The sequence below is a fragment of the Vanessa cardui genome, chromosome 10 (genome assembly GCF_905220365.1).
Source record: "Vanessa cardui chromosome 10, ilVanCard2.1, whole genome shotgun sequence".
NCBI classification, from domain to species: Eukaryota; Metazoa; Arthropoda; class Insecta; order Lepidoptera; family Nymphalidae; genus Vanessa; species Vanessa cardui.
In genome coordinates, this window is record NC_061132.1 from 1,357,144 (window position 1) to 1,378,800 (window position 21,657).

Sequence of the window (21,657 nt, forward strand, 5' to 3'; positions counted from 1 at the left end):
ATGAAACAGCCGCCTAACGGAAACCACACCACGCCTCAACCAGCGCCGCGCAAACACACTTCGTATTATGTTTTAAAACGTATTACGTACAAATATTACAAAATTGGTCTGGTTCAATTTCATAGGTTTCCTATGGGTTTGCACTTCGGTTGAGGACGTAATCGGTAGTTTGCGGAGCGTTATATAGTATGAGCGTACATAATGGGTTGGTCGAGAGGTATTATGTCTTCTGGATTTTCAAGATTCCATTTGATGTTGCCAGCAAATTGTCTTGCTACACTTTTATCAGCGTTTTACTCGATTCCCCATTTCCATTTTCTAAATCAACCTAGTGCGTTGGCTGCTGATTGGAACTGTCTAATCGTGACCATATATGTATACGGGCATATAAGGGATAGCGATGCAGAGCCCTGAAGGCCTATTGCTCTGGCAAGAGCGAGGCGAGGGTATCTTTGACTTCGGTTCCAGAAAGTACGATTCGTCAATCAGTCTTGCAATATGTGTACCAAAAACCATTGTTGAACCAGACTTCTGCTAAATCGAAGAATAGTAACTCAGTAGAGGTAGCTCTGTTACAGGCGAAGCCTTTTAGGACGTCTTCCGTTTGCATTTCATAAATTTAAATTTCATGTAAATATTTTACAAAATCATATGATAATGCTGAGTATTGGTAGAAAAAATCAAATATTTAATTTGCAATTCAATTACTAAAATACTTTTAACTTTAATGCTTAACTTTTGAATGACTAAATGTTATTTTTTATCGTATTCATATTGTATTTATTGGTATAAATATGGTAAGCGTTTTCGTTGGACGAACAAATTATAAATATGTAGTGTCATTATCTGTTTGGTTAATTCTATCCTAAGTTTATTTATATACTAACATTTTTAAATAGATTCGTTTCGATCACAAAAGCAGCTATGCGTTATTTTATTACAAAGAAGTATAAATAAGGTTGGTAGAACCCCTACTGCTATCTTTGGTAATGTTTTTTTGGTTGAAAACCTTCGTCAAATACATAAAGTATTATAATAATAAAAGATAATTACTGATTACACAGGTGTTACACATAATTGTTAAGAATAATATTTTATACCAATGTTTGCGGGATGTTGGCCATGTGTAAGTGCGGACTGAGTCACTCAATCATCTAATCTAACTAAACATCAATCTTCGTTTAGCATCCAGTTCGACGTATCGATATTAAAAACTGTGTAGCTCTTGGTTGTCACGTCTTCATTGCGTAGTATAAAAGTTTACCGGTGTCTTTGTATGATATTATGTGTGATCTTTAAAACTACACGACGGCTTTTGATGCGGTTTTTTTTATCGAGAGTCTAATTCAAAAGTAAAAGTATAAAACATACGCAATATGGTATAGGAACACTGATAATTTTGAGGTTTCTGAAGTGATGTCGTAAATAAACATTGTAAACGCTGCCTGAACCCTATAAGATAGATCAATATATTGTACTACCATACTGTTTACCTTAAATATGTTTTTAAAAAAAGTCCGCGGTGGTATATTATATGTCTATCTCTCACAGATAACCCATAATAACTTATTTTTATCCTGTATTATTTACGAGAAATAATGACTTATGTATTGCTCGTAAAAAAAGTACCTAAAGCATAAAAAATAGTCAATTTTTATGTATCTTTGGCTACATATTATAATGCCCAAATGAGTGCGCAAATACGGGTGGACTTTCATTATCCGAGGCAACGACAAATCTGACACGACCGCGAAAACTTAGGCTCTGATAACCAACGCTTTACAAAGCAGATATTATCTCTGATTTTAAGATGTTTAATGTAATTGATACAATAAAAGGACAACTCAATAGTCTATATGAGCAGGCAAGCAGTCTTCTGGCGATCTCTACTCTCAAAAAGTTTTTAAGTTAACTTCTTGGGCGCCTTATATTATCGGTGCCTAGGATTTTTTTACCCCCTGGATTAAAACGGAAATACTTATACACTATATTAATATAATTTTACATCAGCTGACAGCAGTTGGATCTTTGACATGGCATTTATTGTGATAAAAAAAACAATCTGAGACATTATTGTGGAGATGTAATTATTATGGACATAATCGTTTTTATTGAAGACTACGTGTGCAAAATCATGTTAACTTTAATCATTTCTTATAAAACAAATAAGGAAAATCTATAAATAAAATGAATATTAATTATCATTAAAACAATAATATGTCTTAATTACTTTATCTAGACACAATATTGGCAGCCGTTAACCCAAATCACAGTTGACTATCGCCTACGTTGCCTACGTGTAAGGTTTAGCGTAGTCAAATTGTACTTAGGTTCATGACAAAAGTAAATACCACTATCGAGAACAGCGCCCTCGAAATATTATCGCTTCTAAAATGACAAAAAATGCGATTAACAATTTCTTTTTTAATTACCTCATAATTAAGGGCCAGAATCGCTTGAAATACGTTTTTAAGCACGACGCCGGTAAACAAAAACAAACGTATTAATACGACACGTACGTCTAATAACGTTTACGAAGACCGCATGTTTTATTTTGCATATATCATTCATTCGAAAAAGACCCTTAGTCAATGAATTTAAGGGCTATTATAGTTAAAAAAAAATTATATTTGATTGTATCATTAATCACTTTCGTACCGGTCGAGAGCAAGCTCGCCCCACTCCTACGCGAGCTACCAATAAAACCGAACACATTCGAATTTCAAATCAAACATAGTTGCGTGAGCTTTGACAACGGTGTTCTTGATTGTTTAAAAATTTCCTTTTTTTTTTTAATTATTATAAATATTATTTATTGATGAAGTTGTGATTGTGAACGTGACAAAATGGCGTTGTCTCTAATGAGACTTGGATTTCGTTCGGCTGCATCCAAACTAGAAAGATCAGCGGCTGTTCTTTCTAATACCAGTGTCCAGAATCAGATGAAAGTAAGTTTGACACTGTTATGTTTTAAAAAAACATGTTTCATATAGATTATAGTATAAAATAAAGTAGGTACCTTGTTAAGTTAGATATGAAATACTTATCTAGTTTTAAAATGGGCCGCCTAATCTCTAAAAAAATGTCACCCCCGCATTCTTGAGCACGCTCCCGTGCGTTTGAAAATAAAAGTAATAAAAATATCACCAGCTTAACTTACTAGTTTTATGTTGTAGTATATATATAAATTCCTTTAGGATAGTATTGTTCCTTTTCTTACGAAGGAATTAAACTGGTTATTAAAAAAAATAAGGAGTATCGATAATTATAATAAAAAGTTGTTAAATACAATTAAAACCAAACTTAGCAAACGGAAATACAGTATTTCTTAAGGTACAAAATAATAGCTAATAATCTCAGCAAAATTATTACATACTAGTAACTACGTAACTATTTTTAATAGAATACAATAAGAAAAACTTGAACACAGCAGAGATTGCGGGCACAAAAAATATTTGAACAAAAAAAAATACGCTATCGCATTTCGTGTATCTTTATATTTTTTCTGTGGATACAAAAAAAAAATTAGAAATCCGGGCTAAACAAATTGTTATATTGATATATAATATACTAGACTATCACACGGCTTTGCAGTTAATTGATGCAAAATTTTAAGATAATGTAATGGTTCTCCGCTTACGATTTAAGGGGCCGGTAGTCTGGTTATAGGTATTATAAATAATTTATGAAAAAGTTATACAAACTCAAAAATCAGAAACAGCTAGTGAACTTACAATATCTATAAAACTATTAGACTGATTTTAATGGCACTTATACGGTTCCCTAAGTTGAAGTTTACCTAAATTAAATAAAAATTATCATCGCAATACTACTCTTAATTTTCGAGAAATTTCTTAACAAATATACAAACATACAATAATTAAGCACACGTGCTTGGAAGCCTAAATGGATGATCGTACTCAAATATAATTCAATTCTAACACATGTTACATATGTACATGTCGAACCGAAGAGGTTATCACTTCTTTTTAGAAATCGGTAAAAGAAGTAGCCCTTGTTCTGCCTTGGGGTTCAAACTGGCTTCATACCTTATTTAATTAAGTTATATTTTGTGATCTGACCACGAAAGGGTAACAAACATACAGACAGTAATACTATGACTATAACAGTATTACTCAGGAGTAAAGTATCAAATCTATCAATGAAAAAAATTATATAATCTGATCGGTCGGGAGTTTATTACGTACAAACAAATCAATTTCTACTTATATATTAGTATAGGTATAGGTATAGGTATACATATATGTAACAGTATTATTCTATTGGCTGTTAAAATAGTTACGATGTAGTTTTTTTATAATAATAAAATAGAACAATATAAATAATTATCTGTTAAAATTTTATTATAATAATTTTGACCTCTGATAAACTCTTATCAATCCCCCCTGATACATAATTTGTGTCAGTTTTGTTTATACCTTATTTCTTAGTACATAAGGGTGATAGTTCAATGTGACATTGATGTTTTATTTGCCCTCAATTGTGTGGTAATTTTAATATGTCGTTGTTAAGGGCACGGACCGCTGGTTAAGGTGCTCATTACACATTTATTTGTATTTTTTTTATTTAATGACGAAGTAAATGGGCCATCTGCCATATGATAATGTGGCTAAATATTTGTCTGAGGTAACTGAAAGAACAATAAACGCTTAACAGTTCATTTCGGAGACTTCAAAGAATGTTTTTAATTATTTGTTTTGAAATTTGTGATGAATTTCATTGATAACTTGTGTTTTAACTTTCCATGCTTATGTACGTATGGGTCGGTGTATATTGCAGGCACAATAATATAGTACGACACAACTTAGATGTAGCATCGGCAATTTCAATAAAATTATTCCCGATTTATACAACCAATATAAATAGCTCCCTATCGCGCCATTCGCTATTCGTCGCTATATTCTCGCGTCAGTTCAACCCGAGGAAGCCAGTGCATGTAAATCGAAGTGTCAAATTGACGATATAACAAGTTATTACGTTTGTGTAAATATTTATTTATTTATTTAAGATTCACCAGTGGTAAGTACATCAACACGTACAAAGGTATACAATTTTAATACAACTTAAAACTAAATGCATTACCTATTAAGGTGAATACCACTTGCAGAGATACAGTTGGAGATGACAAACTTACAAATAATTAATTGTTAGTAAATCAAGGTTAATTAAAAATGACAAGAATTAGCAATAATAGTAAAATAATAACATACAAATATAAACAAAATAAGTTAGTTAGCTGACAATTTTGATAATATTTTTTTGTGAAACTTGTTTGATGAGTCTCCAAAAGGGTCTAAAACAGCACTGTGCTCATTTAAATTTTTTTCACATAAGAAATAAATATTGATAATATGGGATAGCGTACTTAATTCGGATGTGATCCGTGTTACGAATTTTGCCGATAATACATCTAAGTTGTGTCGTACTATAACATCATAGACCGGGAGATGATAATGACAAAATATTTGGTCATTTGTACCAGTATGGCGGTTCTTCAGGGGTCTAATCACGTAAAGGCAAAAAGGAAAATGACCGTAAATGATCGTTTGGCGATAAAAAAAAATTACGCCTTTGCAGTGGTATGGCGGCCATTGGGAACAGTCGGATAAGTATGGCAAGGTGATTTTCGTGAATGGCTACTCGACGATGATTAGCTATGCAAAAATTAGCCTGGTACAAATGGTTGAATTGTTTTATTAAAATTAACGTATTCGCGTCGGTATGGCGGGCTGTAAGCCACACCCGAGAAGTATGGCATTACGCTACCGCCTACTTCTTTTTTTTCGACTATCTGAAAATACAAGCATTTTTGTGGAACAAATCGTTCGAGAATCGTTAATTTTCCGACGCGTTCGGTTAATGCCCACGCGAGTGGGCCGCCGGTGCGAGCGCTACGACAATCATTTTCCTTTTTGCCTTTACGTGATTAGACCCCTGAAGAACCGCCATACTGGTACAAATGACCAAATATTTTGTCATTATCATCTCCCGGTCTATCATTAATATCGTGGTTGGCGACGTATTGTCAATGTGACAGATGTCAATGAGCATATTACCATTGGACAGTCTGTGTACTGTCATAATAATTAAAAACCGATCAATCTCATTCGTGTCTTCTCCATCCTACGTGACATTGGCGAAATAATCTGTGCCCTGCCGCCACAACTAAAAGCTATTAAACTAAGAATTTAATTGAAGAATTAAAAAGTCATATAAGTGATAAGTTAAGTATCTTGATTTTCAAATTCCATTGACTATGAGCAAAGCAGACATCAATTTACTCTGTAAAAGTATTCTGAAAGAATATATTCAGAAGTCACCTTAGAACAAGAATGTGAAATGTCAGAATGTGTTATGGAAGATTGATCGTAGTATTCAAATAATGTATATGACTTACGTATCAAAATAGCGTATCAGCGTATGTCGGTTGTCAACTTTTTATGAGTGAGATACGAAAATTCATACTAAAACGCACGTTTGCTTATTTCATTCCAAACGAGATGAGACGCAGATCAAACGAACTTATAAAATTAAATACATTTAACACAGGAAGTAATTAATATGAAGATTGGCCTTGGTTTGATCGTGATTAACAACAAACGGTTGATAACAATTCATCGACGAAGCCTACGTGATATTTGTACGGTATTGACTATAAAGTATAACCTTAGTAAGGCTGTAAACAAAGCTTTGGGAGCACCAGTAATTGTTTTTGTTTGTTATTAATCAATGGATCTATTATTTAAATGATACTGTACTCTATATCATTACATATTAAACAAAGTCGTTTTCTCTGTCCCTATATCCTAATGTATGCTTAAATCTTTAAAACTACGCAACGGATATTGATGTGGTTTTTTTTTTAATATCTATTAAATAAAGTGAGTGATTCGAGAGAAAGATTTTTGTATATAATATATAGACAAGACAGTAAAGAAACACTAATAATTTTAGAAGTTTCTAATATGATGTCGTAAATAAACAAATTCTGTAGTATATTATCAGCATTGCATCCATGCGAAACCGGGGCGGGTCGCTATACTAGTGTTCAATAATTGTTACGTTGGCATGTATAAATATTGCGTTTATCTAATAATGGGTAGTCATTTAATAATGTTATGGACTGTTAGTATCCGTATGAGCAAATTTCTTCTCTCGTCTCGTAAAAAGTTTGCGGTTTGGGATAGTACTGTTATGGGCGTCGACCTCAATTCCCAGGACTAGTCATTATTTTAATTACAACTTACATACTTTTTTTAATTAATGGAGATTTGCAAATCTTCTAGTCTAATGATATAAATACGAGAGTAACCGTCTGTCTGTAGAATTGTTTGTTCTTTTACAGCCAAACAAGAGATTCGAATTTATTGAAATTTGTTACGAAGCGCGTTTGTACTCCAAGGATCTTTCCTTGTAGTACAAACGTGTTCAGCTCCTAAGTGTTGGACCTCATAATACGAGCGACGACTATTAAATATTATTATCCTAAAAGTCAAACCAATGATATTAAAAAGTGCTATCAGTATTTTTGTGTGGTATTTATGTAATATACAAAATGGATTGTAACATACATATTATACAAGCTCTTGACATTTGCTGTATTTTAATTTTCTATCTTTGTAAAACACGTTTGACTAGCTGTGTACAGGATTTTAAAACAGGATTTTTGTTTATTGTTCTTTCTAACTGAACCTTGTAGATGATGTATACTTAAAACAATATATCAATCATAAATGAGAAGAAAAACATTGCCTTTTTCTAGCCAAATTAATTTCTAAAATGTTCCTCAAAAATTCGTTAAGATCTGGGTTTGATTTACAATCTGTTGTGTGCTGATGTCGATTTTCCAGGTCTAAAAGACTTGCTATCCCCTTTAACGCGTACAAATTAGATAAAGATAGCAATATATTTAGGCCTGCCAAAGATTATTTCGAAAATTCGTATATAACGTGTACAACTTAATAGACAACAAAGTTTAAGTTATTACGTATACAGGTAGCAGGTAACCAAATCGATTCTTAAAAAAACGCAGGCGCCCAGGCCTAAAATGGACGCTTTTTAATTTTGAATCTCTTTTTTTGAATGCGGCTTTTTGTTAAAGGTTCGTATATTTTTTTAAATAATTTTATAATAGGAAGGCTGACGAAGAAATGGGCCTTCTGACGGTAACTACCGTCCATATACATTAATCATTTCTATAGTGATTCCTGATTCTGTCAATACGATTCTATTATGATAATTTGGATTAACAAGCAATGTTTAAATACACCATTGTAAATGTAATTACTCCGATGAAGTGAAACCTAAAAAGCAGTTTAGTCCATTCCAATCAATCTAGGAATAAATGTAAACAAATGTATTATACGTTTTTCATATGATTTTCTAATAACTCAGCTATATTGTGCACTATATGTAAAATTTTATGATTAACATATATTTATTTATAATACAATACTATTACACTTAACTACTTACATCCAGTTTAATTATACCTTCAAAATTTGATAACAATTTCGTCGCCGTGGAAAACACATTTTTTTCGCAAATCCACAGTGAGTACACATAGATTACTTTATGGTTGGAATACAGCTTAGCATAGCTTAGCACAAATAGCTGCAGGTGACGAACTGAGAAATTTTCAATATTTCTCTTAGAGAGTTGACGCCGTTGGTCCAGAGTTTGGTGGAAGTATGCTATCCCTTTAAAAAAATGTATTTAGAAGGACCAATAATTGGGCTACCTCATGCTAAGTAATCTTCGCCCACAGACATTGGCGCTATATGTAATATGAACCATTTCTCACATCACCAATGTGGAGCCAACATGGGTAGCCAAGATGTTATATTGCTTGTGTCTGTACACACAACACATAACAACATTAAGTACCTATAGTTTGGCGGTTGAATATACATGCGTACTGTGGTACTGTGGCACCAAAACCTACCTTAGAATATTAGAATAGTCGCATTGACTATATAATTATTTAAATATTTATTTTATTTAATACAGATTAATTATGGAATAGTTTCGAAATGAATGTGCTACTACAGCTGCGTACACACTACACTAGTTATCAATAATAATATTATAAATGTGAAAGTAACTCTGTCTGTCTGTCAGTAATAAATGTAACATATCGTAAAGTAACCAAAATGTAGTTTAACTTTATTAAGAAGCAAGTTCAATGACCCTTCGTTGCGGCCTACGCATGCGTACCCGCATCTTGCGCAAATGCTAACAATAGGCAAACACATTGTGGACCTTAAAATATCGGTTAAGATATTTAGATAATTTAGAAAGTTTATTAAAACGAGAACAATAAATAGATCATGTTGTCTGGTCAAAAAATAAGAAGACAAAAAAAAAAAACAAAATAAAAATAGATACACAAATGGCACAGACAACATATCTGTGGAATTACTAATATAAGAATAAAAAAAAGTAGAATGGTTTTTTTTTGACATACAAGCATTTGAACTTTTGAAGTGACATTTGAAACCACAGCGACGACCCTAACAGTAGTATAATTAAAATAGTGGAATAACTTGTTGCATTCCGCTCTGAAGTTCGGTGAGCCAGTGTAATGACAGATTCAAATCACATAAGTAATATTTTAGATTACAAGGCTAATCATTTTGAGGATCTGTACACTCCGATGTCTAAGGGTTTTAGTGACCACCTACTTTCATGTGAGTTGTGATAATTTTGACCACCTACCCATTAAATATATTAATTTTTTTTATAACATCTGTTATATAAAAATGACACATTAAACCAGTTCTTAATGCATAGTTATATACAAAAAACATTTACTTAAGACGTTTTACAAATATTGGAACCTTGGAACTAATTTGCAAATCGTTTACTTTGAGGCCAAATCGATATCAATCATTCTGATTGTCGTTAGTATGTCATTAATAAAAAGATCGTAAACGACTAAGGCCATGCTGAGTGCATCTGCATAATACCAAGTTTACATTGAAAAATATCATTTGAATCTTTATTTAACCTTCGCAAGGCATCTGAGGGTTGAAGAGGAAAAGAAACATCGTCAAGAAGCACTGTTCTCTGTTGTGTGGTATCTGATTCCATTGGTACAAAGTTTACAAACTCTACCTCCAAATCAATGCGATTCAGTCTCTTATACAAATTAGGTCGCTGGTATAGTTTTTGACAAACTAGTTTTTACTTAGTGGAATAAACATGTAAAATGTTTATCGAATATCTCAGAATCATTTAAAATTATTTATTTCTAATAACATAGTATTGTTACATTGTATAAATGTTGTTTGAATGGTCGTATGTGTTAATTGTTTTTGTATTTTAATTATATCTACTTTCGTGTTTTATTTGTTATTTAAATTTTTTTTAAATTGGTTTACGTAAAGTTTTTTTTAATGCAAATATCCGTGGATCAAAACTGATTGCCACACCAAATAATATTGGTCTCATTTCGTATAGTAATGATAGATAATTAATAATGTTATGTCATATTTTATGTCAATACGTCATAACTCAGGCAGAGTTTGAAGTTAGTAAATATTGAAGTTGACATAGTTGCGTTTACTGTCTATGATAATAAGGTCGTTGACCGTCTTATGCAAGTGTAGTGCGTACGCGCAGGGAGCTTCGTATAGTACACTCAACCACATACATACTTAAGTTCGGTTAAATTTCATTGACTTTCAGGCTGTTGTCGATATTTGTAAAATTAACCATTTCATCTCATTTAAACATAAATGTAATAAAATTGGAATGTTATTTTGTATTATTAAAACAACCCCTTTTTAATGAGTACGCATGTATACCAAAATATATTTTTTTTTCAATTTTGTCTGTTTGTCTGTTCCGGCTAATGTCTGGATCGGGTGAACAAATTTCGAGGGGACTTTCACTCGCAGACAGCTGATATAATAAGGAATAACTTAGGCTGAAACAAAAACTTATTTGTAAAATTGAAACGGAAGTCACGGGCGCAGCTAGTTATAGTTATAAATATAATATTTTTTATGTGTTACACATAAAGAAAGGCAGTCAGAAAAACGATGCAGACACGCTTAACAGGATTACAAGTGCATACCAGTAAAAATAAACATGGACTCTTTCACAAATTAAAGTCGTTGATATAAATTGGTCAATGGTCTACAAATAAAATGATTTTAAAGTTTAATATCTTTACGTCTGGAAATACACTGACATTTATTATTAAAACTAACGAAAGCATAGACATTTTTAACACACTCTTTTCTTTGCATGGCCTAAAGATTAAACATTACAGAAGTCTGACTTATTATAGTCAAACGATTAAGAACATTGTCTATAGATATGGAATACGTTGACGAAAAAGACCATTTGTATACGAAAAGGGCAATCAGTATCGGTTGGTCTTTAATGGCATCAGCAATGAGGGCTTTGTTAATGCATTATGGGAGCTGGAGCACTTAGACTAATGATACTTCATTTGTGAATGTAAATAAGTTATCCACCAAGTATTTTCTTATCATCTACAAATATGTCTATGTGTTGGAAAAGAGTAACTACTGAGTTTGTTGCCGGTTCCCAATCGGCAGTAGCTGTCTTAATATTCGTCTGTGAAATGACTTATATATAATTTAGATAAGTATATTTAGTCCATTGGTTGCATCTCTGTTATTTAAAACGTCTTTATTTCTTACTGATAAGAATAAATCATATTTATAAAAAGTAATATTTTTGGACGCAGTCTTACAATCGAAATTTGAGTAGGTATATATAGTAGATTTTTGTTATACTCCGTGACTATGTGTGACTTGTGACTGTGAAGTCAATAAACACTGATCCAAGACGTTATGTGCTTATAGTCATACTGGAAGAAGGCCTTATAAGTCTTATTAAAAATCGTTCAGTTCATATTAACATATACATATACATATATAAACTAAAACTGTTATAGTACGACACAACTTAGTACATCTAAGTGCATCGGCAAAATTCGTAAAACCGATCACATTCAAATAAGTACGCTATCCCAAATTATAAATATTTATTTCTTATGTGAATATGATCTTTACACAAACGTAAAAATTAGTAATACAATATCATATGACTTAATATAATATAATCCTCAATTTGACAGGTCGATTTACATGCACTTGCTTTCTCGGGTTGAATTGACGCGAGAATCTATAGCGACGAATATCGTTGAATGACGCGATAGGCAGCTATTGTTATTGATTGTATAATCGGCAGTAATCAGTTTTACTAAATTTGCCGATGCTACATCTAAATCGTGTCGCGACTGTACATGCAAAAACGTCAATTCGTTTCAATCAAGTGTACATATATTTTCGCCAACATCAAATTAGTCAATTGAAAAAGCAATTGATTCCATTCAACGACCAGATAAAATATAAATCGTGTTGGACTCAATTTGAAGTACATTATCAGGACATGCGGTTGATTGAACTTCAGTAAAAGTTTTGGTAAGAGAACCGCCCCGCCTTCGCACGTGTGCAATGCTGATACTAAATCCACAGTCCACTAAGTCCATATATTATATACCAAAACCACTTGAGTCTCTCTATCTAATGAAAAAAACCGCATCAAAATCCGTTGCGTAATTTTAAAGATCTAAGCATACATACAGACAAGCGACTTTGTTTTATACTATGTAATGATAATGATCATAATGAGCAGTCACATTGCCAAATGCTTCACTGTTTATGTAATTTTTCGTATTTATTCCATCACATTGGTATTTATGACATATGCTTTCACGATAGTATAGTAAACACCATCAACGCCGGACGCGAGACTTAATTGTAGACACAAATGAAGAATGTAAACACAGCATTGTATGCAATTGATTCCGTAATTTTTATTTTCAATCAGTGGGCTATCTTCCAAATAGGGACTGCGAAACTGGACTATAAATACTTAACGCATAAAAAATATTCTAAGGGATTGGCATAGGCTTAATGGTTTGTATTACGGTCAGATAATTGCAAATCAATATAACTGCGATCTAAGTCTACAGACGTCTGTTTTATACATATATTTCGAAGCATTATATAAGTGACTATGTTAGTAATTAAACTATTCGTTATGTAAGAATTATTTCGTAAATATAAACCTGTGCCATATGTAAATCAGACGTTGAAAAACCCATTATAAAACCATGGTTAAAACCTGTTTATAAAAAAGATTTACTGCTTGCCCATCTCATATACATATGTATATGTATAAAATATGTTGATATAACTTTCAATGGTTTTCAACCGGTTTATAGTTGATATTTCGGTGGTAATACTTTGACTATTAATAATTTATAGTAATAAGTGCAATGTTTAATATACTAAATTTAAACACTCCATAGATTCATTTCATAGAAATTAGTCGTGAACGGTCTTTTTTGTTTTCTAGAATCTTCTCGAACTCTTATTTAGCGATGAATATAATTTTTAATAATCTTTAATGAAATTAATTTACACAAACTAATAAACTGTCATCAAGACAAGAATAAATTTAGAGTTTTCTTCATTTTTCTTTTTTAAATATCGAATTTTCTATTTAATCTTTGATAACTAACTACTTACTACCTATTAACCAAACTATATTAATATTGTTTGAATGTCGAGTCTAACAAACAACACACGTATAACTTTTCTTATGATTAGTAGAAACTAGAAACATGAAGGCGTTAAAAGAATTGTATTTAAGGTTATATCAAAATTACCATTTGTATCGAGGACTGTTTAACGTCCTTCGCGAATTTATACACGCTTACATAAGCGATTGCTTGTCCGTTTTGTTTCAAGGTTGAATAGGAAGGGCGTTTACCTAGCCTCCGTAGCAAACACCTTTGTTCGATGGTCTCGATCCAAAGAGGTGCGTTTTAAATCGTTCGAATGTTAATCTGTTGTAAAACGCGTTACTAATCTTGTAAAGGCTAAAACAAAAAGCTAAACATAAATATATATTTCTTTTTTTATTTCATGTTAAGAAGGTAATATGCAAATGCCTCACTTGATGGTAGTAGTAGATAGTCAAACCTGCCCACAGACATCGGCAATACAATAACTTACAATTCTTCTATTTTTGTCACTTATGGCTTTACATTCGATATTAGTGGTAACTGCAAATGCCCAAAGAGCCAAACTTGAGCAGAGCCTTACCAAGTAGAGTATACGCAGAGTTTGGCATGTAAATTAATTACCAATTATATTGTTACAGTTGATTCACACAAAAGTAACGTGTAATGGTAAGGTATGCTACTTGCAAGCTTTCCAAGATCAAAGAGACATCGACCTTTCGGAGCATGCTGGGGCTCTGAGGCGGAACTACAGCAAACACCACGGCAGGCCCGAAGAGAACAGGAGGAAAAAGGAATCTGATAGTGAAAGCGACTCCGACTGTGATACAGAATGCAAGGGATTCGATCGAGTGAGTTTAGATGGTTTTACAGATAATGTAGATCAATTAAAATGTAATTGCATGTTGTATCTTATTGGGTTTGTTAGATAATGCCAATGCTTGCTGATATCACTTTAATTTTTTTTCACTTCCCTTGTATCTATGACTAGTTCTAACATATTAGTATTTGCCATCTTGCGCATCAGCGCTACAGAACAAAAATGTATATATGTAAGATTTCCAAAATTTCCAAAAAAGTATCCAATATTGCAGTAGAATCATTTTTTTTGGCCCAAACATTGACAGAAGTGGCTGCTTACTCATGCCTATTAATAATGTTATAAGCTTTTAATTTAATTTGCTTTTTTTTATTCTAGTCGGAGTTTTGGCGGCGGAAAATGCGTACAGTACACAACATCCTCGACGTAGACAAGGATGGATTGATCTCATTTAATGACTTCTTGCTCTTCTCGGAGCGTTTCAAGTCCTTAGGACATCTAGACGAGCAGCAAGCGAACGAATTTACTGCTATAATTAAGGTTGGTATTTAATTTTTATAAAATACTAGAACAGAGAATTTAGTTAGTCGTTTGACAATGTTCATCGTCATTGGTTAAATTAAGTTTTAGAAATAAAATAATTAAAAAATAATGATGTCATCCTAACAAAATTTGTAAAACATTTTATTAATCTGTATAATTTTACAAAAAGTAGTAATTATTTAGCCGTTGCACGATAGGGGTTTTATAGGGTACTTCAATAGGACCTAGATATTAAAATGGATTTTTTTTGCAGTTAACATGGGAAGAACAATGGGGTGCCATAGACCCCTACAACTTCGTAACAGTGGAGCAGTATCTAGAAGATATGCACCACGTGCTCAACGACAAGACTTTGAAGAAGAAGGCCCACAGATGGCTCCCTTATTTATTTAAGGTAACTTTAGGAATTACTACCAAAAGTTAATTATTACGCACACTGTAAGTTTCAATTGCGACTGTCAAATGTGATGGAAAGGCAGATACATTCAGTTTACAACGTTGCTTATTGAGCTGTTTACCGCCAAGCTGTGACCGCTACAAACAGTTCTTGATTAATATACAGTTATAAAACAACACAATTCCACTTATTATATTTATTATATCCCCTTTAATTGTACTTCCAAAGATCCACGTCCGATAACATCCACTTTCAAAACGTAATTGTATCGAAAATCCATGAAGAAAATCTTTGATGCATAAAGCCTTCCAATAATAACAATACATTTGGTATCCCGTCAATTCTATATCAAATGTTTTTTGTCCTTTGTCTTCTTGTGATCAGAATTGACTTAAGTCAGAAAAAGTACATAAATATCTTAACTTTGACGACCTCCGTGGTCGAGTGGTGTGTACACCGGTTTTCATGGGTACGCCACTCTGAGGTCGGGCCGGCCGGGATTCGAATCCCGGCCGAGTCGATGCAGATTACCATTAGTTTTCTATGTTGTCTTGGGTCTGGGTGTTTGTGGTACCGTCGATACTTCTGATTTCCATAACACAAGTGCTTCAGCTACTTACATTGGGATCAGAGTAATGTATATGATGTTGTCTCATATTTATTTTTATTTTATTTATTTATTTAACAGTGGTTCTTATGTTGCAGGCAGTCGACAAAGACAAGTCTGGATTCATCTCCGTGAAGGAGTTCAAGCTCTTCTTCCAGTGCCTCGGTCTCGACAACGAGCACGCAGCCGTCGCCTTCGCCGTCATCGACGTCAACGGGGTACGTGTGGCCGTCAGATAGTCAGGGGTCACCAGCGCCCATATTCCTTGGAATTGCGTGACACACCAAAAATTTCTATGGGTGTGTTAAACATGAGGTGGCCCATTCACCAGTCTACCTAAATGCTATTATTTGGCGGACGAACATATGGACCACCTGATCCTAAGTGGTCACCACCGCCCGTAGACAATGGCGCTGTGAGAAACATTAACCATTTCTTTCATTGCCAATGCGCCACCAACCTTGGGAACTAAAATGTCTCTTATGCTTGTAGTTACACTGGCTCCCTCAAACTTCAAACTGGAACACAACAATGCCAAGAACTGTTGTTTGGCTGTAGAATATCTGATGAGTGGGTGGTACCTTCCCAGACGGGCTTGCACAAAGCCCTACCACCACTATTTTAAAATCGATAATGGTTTCACAATCAACGTAGATTATAAATGGTACTTTATTTGTTACAGGATGGCAAATTGTCGCTGAAAGAATTCGTGAAACTCGGTAAGGATTTCTTCACAACAGAAGACGACTCCCGAGTGTCCAAGATGTTCTGGGGGCCGTTGATCGATGGCTAATCTTATAAGACGGGGAAATCATACTGGAAAAATACAACAGACAAAGCCCTTAAGAGATCACGTCAGCTCTAATTAGTGAATTAATCTGTGTCTATTTTGCTTCGATTACTTAACATCATGTTGCCTCTTCTTTGCATCAAATGTTGATTTAAATAATATAGCTGAAACAGACTAACTGAATAGGACCGAAAGGAAATCCTTGTCAGTATTGTGGACCGATTTGGTTTTTTTTATCATAGTTAGATACCTAATCATATTATTCACCACATACAGTTATGTTTGGTGGTCTCCTTTAAAGAAAGCATTTAGATAAAAAAAATCCAATATTTTTCTGGTCCCTGGTCAGGCTTGAATATGACGATTTATATGAATTTTTGTTTCGATTATTTATGTGTCGATAGAATGTTGCAATATAAAAGTACTAAATCAAAAGTAACAACTTCATTGCCTTGGTCTGCGTGACAGCTACGTTTGACACGCCAGACGTCACTGCTACTAGTGTGACGTGTTCACTTTGACAATCTATGAAGACATATATAATCAAAAAGTTTTGTATAATACAATTTTCGATATGATTTTCTTAATTATAAAATTACCGTAAGTGTCAATTAATATTAAAACAACGAATGAGCTGTTGTTTGTACTAGTTTATATTTTAGTTTTAGATGGAATGACATGACTTAAAATTAAATGTATGTACCGATACGATTTTGGAAGGACGTTATAAATTTTATAATTAGAAGTAAACAATCTGTTTTGGAAAAATAAAAAAAAAACATTTTATGGTAACATCGAAGTCTGTTAATAAAAAAAAACAATGTATCTTTAGTCATGTTGTTAAAGCATTTATATACCGACTGACAATAAACTGAACCTCCTTTAAATGCATTTTTAAATATAGTTCTAATATTTCATTTAATGTAACATTTTGACAGTTGTCTGTTGACAGTAAATATTGTCATAGAGTTCTGTCAAGTATAAGTTGGCGTTCCTGTGGCAGCACCTACTACACCTTTGTTTTGCCACTTTTTTGTTTATTTTACCAATATCTCCCTAGAAAATAATTCTCTACGTCTCATTTTTAATAGGTTTTTTGGTAAGTTTTCTTAATAAGGGTAAATAAAACAAATAAGATATAAATGAACAAAAAAAATTAGTACATGTTTTTGCCACACGCCAACTTACACTTGACGCGCTATAGTAAATAAGTGGTATTTTTGCAAAGGCAAGTGTTTGTTATTACTGCAAAAAGTCACCAAATCCAACAAGTTACATTTTGTAACGATAGTTAAAACTATAACCTCCATATAGGGTAACATTGGCGAAATGTTTCTTTTGGACAAAATTGATTCATAACACGACCTAATTTGTTCTATTAACTTATTTCATTAATTGAATGTTGTAATCATAAAATTTGACCGATAATATTGCTATTTAATACATTATCCCACAGTTTTAATCGTTTTTATACATATAGGAAAACTTTACAAGTTTATTTAAAACAATGTTAAAATAAAAAAAATATAAAAGGATTTATCAAAAGAATCTCAATAAAAGATTTTCGAATATATACGGAATTTTCATTTATATACATTTACAATTACATATTTACATAAATAATTTATGTTGAAAAATACAACATCTTTATTTTGTTTAATAAATATAAGCACTACTAGCGCCATCTCGTGAAGACATATCAAAGCCAAATATGAAAGAAAACAAGACTTGTAACCACTAATATTCTTTTATTTGATCAAATATGCATAAATGTATGGATTTATGCAACACTTCATTTTGAAAATGTAACTTATGAAGTACTCAGGTACACAATATAATACGTCACATTAAATTTAAAAGAAATATTTTATACTTGCTTTACCACATACCACCCTGGAAAAAACGATATTAAAAATGATAAAAGTCTATGACTTTTCATCCTATGAACACAAAATTATCAGCGTCATATAAAAATCAAAATACTCTTTATTGTACACCAGTAAATAAATTACATATACACGGTTTGATGAAAGATGCACAAGAGGCGGCCTTATCGCTAACACAGCGATCTCTTCCAGGCAACCTTAAGGTAGAGGAAAACAGATATAGAAAAAGGTAGGGGTGTACAGAGCAGATATAAACATAATAAATAAATACAGTGTAATATCAATATATTAAAAAAATAAATAAATAAATAAAATAATGTACAGTACCTGATATCTAAAATGCATACATATATGTATCTATCTAATTAAATTCAAATTATAATAGACATATCTTTAGTATATTTTGGATAAGTTCTACAGAAACAGCTTACTAATGCTTTAAATCTGTTATTGCAGCTATATTAAACTAAAAAGCTGGAGTGATATTGATAAGGGAGGAAAGAAAAACACGTTACAATCTTTTACACTTGTAATTAAAAATAAAGTTACAATATTCATTTTGTCAATTTTAATTAAGACATTGAACAGACTTTCTCTATTAATACTTTAAACATAAGGAAAATTTATTTATACATTTATAATTAATAATAAAAGGAAACAACAAACAATTAGTCAAATTATAATGAACTACAAAACCTTAAAAAAAACTATTTCTTCTTCTATATTATAAATTAAAATGACAGACAAAATGTTGTGTGAAATTAAAGACAATTAAGTATATAAGGTTTATTATTAAATGAAATGCAATTAAAGAGCTGGGTAGATGATTCAGACGACTCCGAGTTGATCCTTCAAAAGCTTCGTTTCTTCGATAATTTTTGATATTTGAGTTGTTCTGTAATATTGAAATTTATTACTATACTATATGCTATAATCGTGAGCTGAAGAGATGAATAATAAACACAAATTAAGCACATGATAATTCAGCGGTGCTTGCTTGGGTTTGAACCCGCATCTATCAGTTGAAATGTACGCGTTCTAACCACTGGGCCATCTCACCGAAAATTCAGAAAGGGAAATCATTTCATATTTTATCAGAGCTGACTTAAGATTGATTATCTGTTTAAAGATTGAAATTTTACACAAATAAGTCTTGATCTTGTCGAATATGGGACACTTAATTATAATTATGCTTAAATCGATACAATATTAAAGTAAATCTCACTGCTGTTGGAGTATCGATGATATGGTATCGCTGTGAGACTTCCCCAAGACCGTGTCCTTTTTCTTATACTCCTCCTGGCATTTCTTCAGCTGAAAGTATTATGTACAACATTAGGCAATTATACTATATACATTTAAAATTATTTTGTATTGATGTAACTATGTATACTACGGTGTTTTAAGGAATTGAATTCAACTCTATCAATTTTGTTATATTACTTAAGGAATTCTGTTTCTCAACAATAACAACAACAACAACAGCCTGTAAATTCCCACTGCTGGGCTAAAGTCCTCCTCTCCCATTAAAGAGAAGGTTTGGAACATATTCCATCACGCTGTTCCAATGCGGGTTGATGGAATACACATGTAGCTGAATTTCTATGAAATTTGAAAACATGCAGGTTTCCTCACGATGTTTTCCTTCACCGCCGAGCACGAGATGAATTATAAACACAAATTAAGCACATGAATCAGCGGTGCTTGCCTGGGTTTGAACCCGCAATCATCGGTTAAGATGCACGCGTTCTAACCACTGGGCCATCTCGACTCATTCTGTTTCTCACACGACCACATTGTGGAACTAGCTTCCACTGGCGTTTTTTCAGAATCGATCGGAAAGAGTCAATACTGCCTGATGTTGCAGGCAAATGTTCATGGCGGTGATAGTGTGTTGGCTCGTTGATCATATGTTCTATATACAACAACAACAGCCTGTAAATTCCCACTGCTGGGCTAAAGGCCTCCTCTCCTTATGAGGAGAAGGTTTGGAACATATTCCACCACGCTGTTCCAATGCGGGTTGATGGAATACACATGTGGCAGAATTTCGATGAAATTTGAAAACATGCAGGTTTCCTCACGATGTTTCCCTTCACCGCTGAGCACGAGATGAATTATAAACACAAATTAAGCACATGAATCAGCGGTGCTTGCTAAGCACGCGTTCTAACAACTGGGCCATCTCGGCTCTGTATATATAAAGACGACCTCCATGGTCGAGAGGTATGTACACCGGTTTTCATGGGTACGCCACTCTGAGGTCCCGGGTTCGATTCCCGGCCGAGTCGATGTAGATTACCATTAGTTTTCTACGTTGTCTCGGGTCTGGGTGTTTGTGGTACCGTCGTTACTTCTGATATCCATAACACAAGTGCTTCAGCTACTTACATTGGGATCAGAGTAATGTATGTGATTTTGTCTCATATTATATTATATTATAAATAAAAAAGATAAAGGAGTCAGCGACCTGCAGGTCTCGCTGCGCGGCGCGCTGTGCGAGCGCGTGCAGGCGCTGCGCGAGCGCGGCGGCGGCGCGCTGGTGCGCCAGCAGCTCGGCCACGGCGCGCCGCTCCTCCGCCGACGCGCCGCCCACGCGCAGCGCGCGCACGGCCGACGAGCACCTGCGGGGGGGGGGGGGGGGTCAGCCTTTATGAGCACTAGCCCCTCAACTAGACATCTTAGTTAATAGAGTAGAAGCACGATCCGCGCGGGGGGGGGGGCGAGAAGGTCTTGTAAGAGCACTCGCTCCTCGACTGGACATCTTAGTTAATAGTCCTCTATTAAGCACGATCCGCGCCGAGCACCTGCGGGGGGGGGGGGGGTCAGGTCTTGTATGAGCACTCGCTCCTCGACTGGACATCGGAATTAATAGAGGACGAGCACGATCCGCGTCGGCTATACGTAAGTGCGACAGGGATCAAGCAGGAGGTATAATAAAATTCCACAGACATTTTTAACTTTGCCGTTTCATACAATTAAATTATTTATAAAAAATACATTGGTAAAAAAGGCATACTATT

At 33.7% G+C, this 21,657-nt stretch overlaps 2 protein-coding genes across 2 annotated transcripts in view; one reads left to right on the forward strand and one right to left on the reverse strand.

Moving 5' to 3' along the window:
• The first annotated feature begins 2,722 nt into the window (after window positions 1-2,722).
• On the forward strand, window positions 2,723-17,517 carry LOC124533205 (sarcoplasmic calcium-binding protein). Its single transcript, XM_047108392.1, has 6 exons — window positions 2,723-2,948; window positions 14,233-14,442; window positions 14,790-14,951; window positions 15,208-15,348; window positions 16,057-16,176; window positions 16,641-17,517. The coding sequence occupies exons 1-6, from the start codon at window positions 2,847-2,849 to the stop codon at window positions 16,749-16,751; spliced, it is 846 nt and encodes a 281-aa protein (XP_046964348.1). The 5' UTR covers window positions 2,723-2,846; the 3' UTR covers window positions 16,752-17,517.
• Window positions 17,518-19,306: 1,789 nt separating this feature from the next.
• Window positions 19,307-21,657, reverse strand: part of LOC124533170 (nuclear pore complex protein Nup88) — a 100,192-nt gene continuing 97,841 nt past the window's right edge. Inside the window, exons 13-15 of the mRNA XM_047108337.1 lie at window positions 21,105-21,258; window positions 19,860-19,948; window positions 19,307-19,529 (exon numbers count right to left, since the gene is read on the reverse strand). Coding sequence (XP_046964293.1) covers window positions 19,463-19,529; window positions 19,860-19,948; window positions 21,105-21,258 — 310 coding nt within the window. The 3' untranslated portion in view covers window positions 19,307-19,462. The remainder of the gene's footprint in view (window positions 19,530-19,859; window positions 19,949-21,104; window positions 21,259-21,657) is intronic.

Bases quoted from the DNA above. Each gene is read 5' to 3' on its own strand.
- LOC124533205 (XM_047108392.1), top strand. From the start codon at position 2,847: ATGGCGTTGTCTCTAATGAGACTTGGATTTCGTTCGGCTGCATCCAAA. The intron at 14,443-14,789 runs GTGAGTTTAGAT...TTTTTATTCTAG, and splicing joins AATGCAAGGGATTCGATCGA to TCGGAGTTTTGGCGGCGGAA. The intron at 16,177-16,640 runs GTACGTGTGGCC...TATTTGTTACAG, and splicing joins CCGTCATCGACGTCAACGGG to GATGGCAAATTGTCGCTGAA.